General features: G+C 36.7%; 1 protein-coding gene across 2 annotated transcripts; it reads right to left on the bottom strand.

Annotated features, from left to right (window-relative positions):
- Positions 1 to 620: 620 nt before the first annotated feature.
- Positions 621 to 9029, bottom strand: CENPN (centromere protein N). 2 transcript variants are annotated; one of them, XM_088172063.1, is made up of 11 exons: positions 8825 to 9029; positions 8084 to 8273; positions 6899 to 6944; positions 6283 to 6339; positions 5791 to 5867; positions 4608 to 4784; positions 3822 to 3923; positions 3185 to 3242; positions 2726 to 2838; positions 2003 to 2126; positions 621 to 1827 (listed from the first exon to the last, which is right to left on the bottom strand). In XM_088172063.1, exons 2-11 carry the CDS (start codon positions 8252 to 8254, stop codon positions 1712 to 1714), a joined length of 1041 nt encoding a protein of 346 aa, XP_088028189.1. In that variant the 5' UTR covers positions 8255 to 8273; positions 8825 to 9029; the 3' UTR covers positions 621 to 1711. The 2 variants fall into 2 exon arrangements, with proteins under 2 accessions (XP_088028189.1, XP_088028188.1); XM_088172062.1 differs by having other exon boundaries at positions 2726 to 2835; positions 8825 to 9026.
- Positions 9030 to 9058: the final 29 nt, after the last annotated feature.

The following is a 9058-nucleotide window of genomic DNA, read 5'->3' as shown; positions in this document are numbered from 1 at the left end:
TCCTCCATGGGGACACCTGCTCAGCAAGAAGGAACCCCAGAGCTGCAGATGTTTCCTGACAAGTTAATAAATACACACCTCCTTGTCTGGAAATGCTGCACAGTTCCTGCAATATCCCTGCTTACAGAATGTTAGAGACAAAAACATCTCTGAAAATCAGAGATACCAAACAGGGGATGTTGAAAGGGGGATGGAGACGCTTTCCCAGAAACAAGAGGCAGTAGGCCAGGCACTCACAGTGTTCTAGAGCACTCGGGAACTTTATGGTAAATCACTGCCATCTCAGGCATTTAGGTTATTTGGGAGAGTGCATTATGAAGAACAAGTTGCACAGTGAAATGCATGCTGGAATCTTAATGGATCTGAATCCTGGAAGTATGGTGACATGTTAAGAGCCAGCTCTTAACGTCTATCACACCAAACCTAGAATTCTTCCAGAATCTTAACATTATGTTAAGTATTTTGTCAAATCAACGTTTAAATCACACAGGTGGAATTCCTATCCATATCACTAGCAGATAGTCCGAAATCTCTTTTCATGTGTGAGTTAAAGAAGTGCTGAAAACCAAACCAAAAAACAGTATATGGTAAGTAATGTTTTCAAGTCAGGCCAAACAACCTTTTATGCAAAGACTTAATTTACACATTTATTTACAGTCCAAGAAACATGCCCATACAACCTTTGGAAGTAGGGCTGCTTCTGCACACTGAGATATTGAAAGTATATGGGAATTCTACATACATAAAGTACACACAAAACAATCCAGATAACAGAATTTAAAAAAAACCAAACATCTAGTACATTTTAAATGAATCTTCAGATCAAATCAATCTCAAAAAACAAAGCAGGAAACATCTATACAATTACCTGTGTTTACAAACTAAAAAAAGAACTCCAATGCAAAGCTGTTTGCATTAGTGACTGCTGCAATGTTGATTACACAGTCTTTGTCCCCAGGCAAAAAAAGCAGTGGCAATGGGCAAGGATTTCAGAAGGATCAAATACTGAGATATTCTAAAATTTGTACATTCCTCAAAAGTATATTCCTCAGTATATTCTTCCAACAAAAAATTTCATAAAGCATTAATAGCAACAGGCAGATTTTCAAGTATTTGTTACTGGCTGTTGCCCTTAGTGAGAAAGACTTTGGAAGCTGAATGAATACCTCCTAAAGCTGGATGGAAGCTTCTCACTGACATGCATATTCCAAAAGTCCATTCTCCCCCATGCCCTGAAATAGTCTTAGAATTCAATTCACCTACTTAGATAAAAACAAGCCTGAGCTGCAGCCAGGGAGCCCCACCCATTTGGATGGGACTGTTCCCCCTCTTCAGGGCAAGTGTTCTGTCCAAAATGTGAAAGGCCACCTGGAGTATTGTAGCCACCTACAGCTATGACAGCAAACTGAACATCTACAGCTATTATTGTGCCTTTATTAACTTCACAAATATTATCAAAACTATAGTTAAGAGCAATTGTCACATTTAAAGTTAAAATAACCATAGTCTCTGTTTAAACTTAGCAACTAACTTTTTAATTAGTTAAAGCTAACTTCTGTTAAAGACAACTATGGAAAAATAATTAATGAGCATAATTTGGAAAAAACTTTAAGGTATTAACAAAGAATAAGCTAGTTTTAAAAGATTATGATGATTTAGATTAATACCAGTAATAAATAAGTTGCATATTTCTCTATGAATCAGCTTTAAATTAAGGGCTTACAAAACTTTCTGGAAATAAACTTTTTTTCTCTCTAATTTTAAAATAATTCCTAGCTTTATGTGGTATGCATGTAAGGAGTGGTGACAGTGGTGCATCAGCCATACCTGAGGAGAGAGAGAGAGACACTGATAATTGCAGCTGTACTCAACTATTATTTACCTTTCATAACTGTTAGCAAAACTGAAACACAAAACAAAATGCAAGATACAAGCAGAATATAAGATAAAAATATTTTAAACTCTGGATTTTCCCTCCATTTTACAGAGTTGGAACACTTACCTGCTGGTGCCAAGGATTTCAGTGATTCTAAAAGATGTGGACTAGAAAACTTGACCAAACATCTGAACGGTTCTTTTTTATCCAAAACATCCATTTTAGGATCACTTTTAAACATCGTCTCAAGCTGTTAACACAAAATTTAACCAGTGAGTATAATCAATGAATATATTTTATTTATATGTTATACCATATTACATTTAAAGGTTTAAATAAGACTGTTTCCAATTGGTAATGATAACATGATTCCAGCTGGAGGAATGTTGTAGCAAAATCTGAGGGTGCCACCGTGTGGCAGAGTTTTCTGCTGAAAGCAAGAGGCAGCTTGTTCAGTAATACTGTAAAACATTAAGTATTTCTTAGAATTTTCAATTTATCTGTTCATGCAATAAAATCTGTGCATCATTGAGAAGTCGGTTATGGTGTCGTACACAGCATAAGATTTGCATGTATTTAAAATAATCTTAATTTCTCATGTTCCAATGCACTACTAGTCTAAGTCTAGTCTTTATTACAAAAACAGGTTGAAATGCTGAGTTCACACGGCTGAAAGACTGAAACATGATCTAAAACTATGACCAAATTTCAATCTTTTAACTCATTTATTTTAAAATGTCCTCCCTGAAATTTAAAAAGCCCCATAATATTTCTTAAATTTGAAATTTAATCTAACAATCACTACATTAAAATTAGAAAACCCCAAATAAAGTTGGTTGCTTTTCCTACCCTGTATTGTGCAAATTCGAGTTTTGGTTGTGGACCACTACCAAAACCTTCCTGGTTCAGTCTGTGGATTCTTTCTGTCTCACTTCTGTTTTCATGGACTATTCCTATATCTGTTGCAGGGGAAAAGAGCAGGGAAAAGAAAACAGAAAGATAACGTTGTCAGCTGCTTTAATACTGTTTTTCTGATCAGATGATTCCAACGAAAATTAATAAATCATAGTTTTAATGAATCCATTGCACTCTTTTTTTTGGATAAGGTAGTACCAAGAGAAAGACACAAGCTAATGTGAGATGCTGGGTGGAAATACTGACCTCTCCCAGTGCCAGCCAGTACTAAGGCACCAGGGATGGACAACATAATGGGAATGGAGCATATGTACATTTCCTTTTATCAATCTCTTTTCACAAGCCAGCAGGAGAAACGTTAATAAACTGTCTTTCCATTTCAAACATACATACCATTTTCTGGTTCTACATTCCCTCCTCGCAGAGGTTTTGGAGTGTAAGTTTGGAAGTTCTAAATGGAGAGAGAGAGAGAGGAAAAAATATTTTAGTTCAGTTCCACTTTTAGAATGTCTAGCTGAAAAATACTTTAATATATTATACTTTAATATATTTCCTTTTATTTCTCATTCTGGAAGAATGATCTTCCTAATTTTGACTCTTACTAGAAGTCTGGAAGCCAACCTAATTTTGAAAAAAACCGCCTGTCTTAGGATATTTGTGAACATTTCCCTATTACAAGTTTTGCACGGATGAGCAGACTAAGCACCCATTCCAACAGCCTTCAACTCATGGCTCAAGGAAGCTTAACGAAAGGATGCTAAAAAAAGCTTAGGGCTGAATTATTCATGTAATTTTTAGTCTGAGTTTAGCCATCAGGAATTATAATAATAAAGAGTACATGGGATACCAAATAATTACATCCCCATTGCAATGTTACCTTCATGGAAGGCTGTCGACCTCAGTAGTTCAATATTATTTTAACTTGATGTTCTCTTGGAAAAGGTGAATTTTCCCCCTTGCTAGGGGGTGAGAACTAGGCCTGAAACAAAAAGCAAGACTTATCTTAGGATTTACTTGTGAAGTGGCTCACCTGGCTATATCTTTTAAACACAATATCTTTAAGGGAGTTTAAAGAATGACTTCGAAGCTCCATTTCACGGATGTCATGGTAATTGGAGGCAACAATCAGGGCCTTTAAATAAAAATTGAAATTGTTTTAACATCAGTCTTTATCATCACTGTGTTTGTAATATGTAAAAAACATAGCATGTCTAGACATTGTGATGTTTTTGTGTCAAGGTAAGCAACTGCCCTTTAACTAGGATTTTCATATCTGAAAAAATGTTGCAGAGATTGTTACACAGCTAAGCTTAATATTTAAAAGCATTCATAGTATTAACAAGCTAAGTGCTATAGTCTTATCAGCTGAAAAATAAACAAACAGAATCATAAAATAATTTAATTACTACTACAGAAATTTGAGGAAATTTTTAGAGGAAAAAATACTACCAAAGCTGATCACAGAAATGAACAGTATTCCCTGATGAGCTCATATGCTTAGTTCTTGAAGTTTACAGTGTTGATCTAATATTCTTCAACTTCTTGAAGAGACAATTTAATGGAATACTGCCCAAGACTTGGTTAAGAAATTAAATTCCGGGGCAGTAAAAATCCCAATAAGCTGAATTTATTCACAGTGCACCAATCCAAAGATTTGGGGTTTGCCCCATTTTTATCATGAGCTAAGGAGAAAAAAAACCCCAAAATATATAGTTTAGCAAATAAAAGTGTCTTTACCAATCCTCTTCAAAGCTAACCCAATGACAGCTCTACATGACTGTGGGGAAGTCAGGGTCTGAGCAGTTTTATTCTGTACCTGACACAGCAGAGGCATGTTGCTCTTCAGCACTGAGGCAGAAATGAAGGCATAGGGAGTCTGTGAATGGTACACAACATAGCTGGGCTTGTACTGGTTTGGTTTTTTATATGGTGTGCCCCAGGCAATTCTAATCCAGATTTCATTATCCTCATATTCCTTAAAGGTGATGGTGACCTGATAGAAAAAGTAAAATTTTGATTTACCAACACATTTAGGTATGCATAAAGTCTTTTTTCTCTTGTTCACAAGACCCAAACAATTTAGTACCATTGCTTGAATATAAAAAACCCCAAAACATTAAGTGTCATAAGGATTATATTTAAATAAAATTTCCACAGAAAAACAATAACTTCACGAACTGGGATAAAAAGAAGAATCACCTTTCAAACTCTAATATTGCTTCTCTTCCTGTCAATACACATTTTTTCCTGAAGGTTGAAAATAGAAAATAGCTTATTACAAAAGCTCTGATCTCTCTTTTGGGAAAACAACACAAAGATGTTTGTTTAAAAGGAAGGCTAGTAGCAATAATTCCAATATGTCCATTTTTGGAGAAACTAAACTTTTTATCAACGTGTGATTTTAGACCTGAATATTTATCACTGCACAAGAATACACAAATCAAAAGTCTGAACATTCCCTTTTCTATTCTTTTTGATTTGCTTCTTGTTTACTTCTTTTTAACTTGACTCAAGTAGGTAGACTTAAAAATATTGCAAACCTTTATTTTAAGAGAGGGATGTGAACTGCAGCTGATTGGCTGAGTGTGATTTGGATTTGTTGCCCTCTCCTGTTGTGAGTGGGAACCCCCTGGGTGTCACAGAGTGACACATGTGATCAGCCAGAGGCATTTTCTATTCCCTTGCCCAAATGAAGCTGTTGAGCTAAAGCAACTAAAGGCTCCTGCAAATCGGGCAAAGATTTCATAAAAAACCACCAACATGCTGCCTTTCTTGAAGCCAGTCACATTTTAAGACAAACTTACATTTTGTTTCCTTCCAGCATAATTGTGAAGTTGCTAAAAGATATGCAATACATTTTTCCTATTTCACATGCAGTTCCTATCATTCCCAAATGAACAATTCCATTCAATTCTTGACTCAAACTGTAAGGAACAATTATGAAAACAACATATTGACACCAGAGCCGTGAAGCAAATTTAGAATGGATTTATTCTTACATTTTTCAAGGCTGACCGAAGTCTTCCTTTAAACTTTTTTTTGAAATCTCCTATGTCAAAATATTCCACTTCTTCTCCTGTTACATAAGACAAAAAAACCCAGCCAGAAATAAAATTTGTGGGTAGAAAAAGTAGTTTAGAGATGTTTTTAGTTTTGCTGAAACAAAACTAAGCAGAAAAAACTGAAGCTGCATAACCTTAAACAAAAAGATGTGTTTTAATTCTGAGACATATTATTGCTATACAGAGAAAAGATTAATATTTAATTAGTAGTTACAAATGTGTAATAATTGCTTGAGAAGTTAATGTTTTTAAAAACATAAAAGATAATCTCCATTGAAAAATCCATACTAGGCTGCAGTAAAGCATTAAAAATCTCTCCACAGAAAAAAAACAGATGAGACTACATTTGTGGTTAAAATGTAGGATATGAGGCAGCACAGCATTAAGTTGCTGAGAACTGTGGAATTACAGCAATAAAAGATATTTTACCTGATTTTTTCATCTGGTAAACACTCCACATTCTTTTGTTTTGGTAGACATGGTTGTCTAAGAAAAATAGGAATTGCAATAATAACATAATGTATTATCAACCAGGAATTAAGGAATAAAGAATTTCACAATATTTTTATAGACAGTTCACTCTAAAAAGTATTACTTCTGAAATGCAATATAATGCCTTAACATTCTTAAACTAACACTCATAGCAACCACAAGAGCAAAATGTTTTTTTTTTTTTAATTAAAAGGGATGTAAAGTTCTTTTGTAATTTGGTGAGCAGCTAATAAAGGGCATCTCTGGGGTTTAATGTTTAAGGAAGGGTTGTACCTAAACTGCCCAATGTAAGGCATGTAGACTGTTAGAACAAACCTTGAGATTTAAACTATTGTCTCATCAAGTTGTGAATTGACATTGGAGTTCGGAGTTAAATACTTTTGTTGATCTCCAGCTTTTTGTAAAAGAGGGCACATCCAATAACATTCATCTAAAATGTGATGTGCTTACCCCAAATGCATCTGCACCTCACAAAGGTCATCATTATGTAATTAGGGGCATTATGAACTTACTTAGTAGAAATAAATACAATTTTAATTCACTTTTTACTTACAAATTATGTCTAGAACTGCTGCTTGCTTTATGTCTGCAGAATTTTCCTAGAAAGAACAAGAGTGCATGGTGAACTACAGGTCCAGAATGCCCGACCCACAGTTTATCAAGTGAAAAATAATCTCAGGATGGGCAGTTTAAAGGACATGGCATTGAAGCACACAGCATGTACACTCTCTTCAAAGGCACTACACCTGGTCCCAGGTTTTGAGAAATCAATAACAAAAACTATTTCAGCAAGGTTTAAATGTTCCTCTGCAGAGGCAGCAAGAGGAACATCAGTTCTTACAGTGTGATGTACAAAGAATTAGAAAGAAAGTTACTGAGTATTTCTGACAATGCAACAGTATTTCACTGTTCACTGTTTCAATTAGTATTTCACTATCAGGAGTTTTAACGTATTGGTTATTGTTTATTTATGCTCCACAGAATGAAAAGATTTTTAAGAAACTGCATGACACAATTTGTTACAGGTACAAGTATTTCAGAAAAAATTTCTATTTTAGAATATGGAATTTGCTATCTTATGAGAACAACTTAAAATTTCTTTCCTTTAGTTTGATCTGCACTCCAGGTAAGCAATTTTTGAGTATGAAATTCAAAGGGAATCATAACAAAAGCTACAGAATTCAAGATGTATCAGTAATAACTGCATCTATCTAGCTTATGATATTAAAGCCCTCTGGCACATACAAAGACCCTGGTACACTAAAATCAGAGTTAGATAATATATTTTTTTTTGCTTACAGCATGCTGAATGGAAGTAATTCTGTCCAAGGAAAATTAAAAATACCTAAAACATTAAAAGTCTAAAAGATACAAACTAGTGCTATCATTACCCATAGTAAATAGCTTTAAACCAGAATTTTGTAATGAGTAGACATCTCAATCAATGCATTTATTTTACAATTTAGAAATACACACATTTTTTAAAAGTTTAACATAATGAGCTTTTATCTACCACATGTAACTTAGAGCTCAAAACATACTTAGTATAGGTCTGTTCCACACAGATCCTATAGGTCAGACAAAATCAATGGTGTTACCAGCTCAGCTTTACATTTTTCAGACTACAGAGTACCACTTGAGGCTGTGTTGTGGCCAAAGATGAATGTTTCAGGTTTTTTTCATGATGCTTCTCGTGCATCTTATACATCACTGACATATTTTGAAGGAGAGGATTTACCTCACAGAGTTGAACAACTTCTTGAGAAATGTTGTCCTTTAGCTGGTGGAAATTTAGAGTCTGCAGCTGTGCCTCAGAGAGAAAGCCCCATTTCTGCAGCATCATTTTGATTTCATCCCTTGGGATTTTTAGCACAGTCCTTCGGATATATTCAGCCACATTTTCATCCATGATGGAACCACCTGGCAAGCTGAAAGGTTAAAGAAAGTAAGACCAAGCCACAGGCAGGTTCAGGGGATTTGCTCCCTTCGAAGTTGTATAGAGCTGCACTTCGGCACTAACATTGATGTCAGTCCTAAGTGCGGCACTACTACAGATTTTGACAGTAGTAAGTTAAAATACACACAATAACTTACACAGACACTGAATCATAGAACATCCCGAGTTGGAAAGGATCCACAAGATCAGAGTCCAACTCCCAGCCCTGTGCAGGACACCCCAGGAATTCCACCAGGTGTGTCTTCCAAACACTTCTTGAGCTCTGTCAGGCTTGGTGTCTGTGACCACTGTCCTGGGGAGCCTGCTCCAGTGCCCAACCCCTCACTGGATGAAAAACCTTTTCCTGATATCCATTCCAAACCTCTCTTGGCATAACTTCATGCCATTCCCTGGAATCCTGTCTCCGGTCATGAGAGATCACTGCCTGCCCCTCCATTTCCCCTCACGGCGATGAGTTTCCCCCTCAGTCTCCTTCAAGCTGAACAGACTCACGTCACACCCTCAGGAGTTTCCCTTACTGACCGAGGCCTGGTGCGAGCAGAGGGACGGGGCGCTGGGTGCCGCCCAGGGCTGTGGCTGTGGTTGTTGCTGTCTGTCCGCTGCGATGAGTGTCCGAAGCCCTCGGACAGCGAGCACGGCGCGCAGAAGCCCGTGACCGACCCGACCGGACCGGACCGGGCCTGACCTAACCCAACCCGGCCCGGCCGCTCACCCCGCTCCCGTCGCTCCCGCGCCCGCCTTTCGAACCGACCAATC

The sequence above is a fragment of the Sturnus vulgaris genome, chromosome 12, assembly GCF_052056855.1.
Source record: "Sturnus vulgaris isolate bStuVul1 chromosome 12, bStuVul1.hap1, whole genome shotgun sequence".
Taxonomy (NCBI): Eukaryota; Metazoa; Chordata; class Aves; order Passeriformes; family Sturnidae; genus Sturnus; species Sturnus vulgaris.
This window is presented reverse-complemented; position numbering and strand designations above follow the sequence as displayed.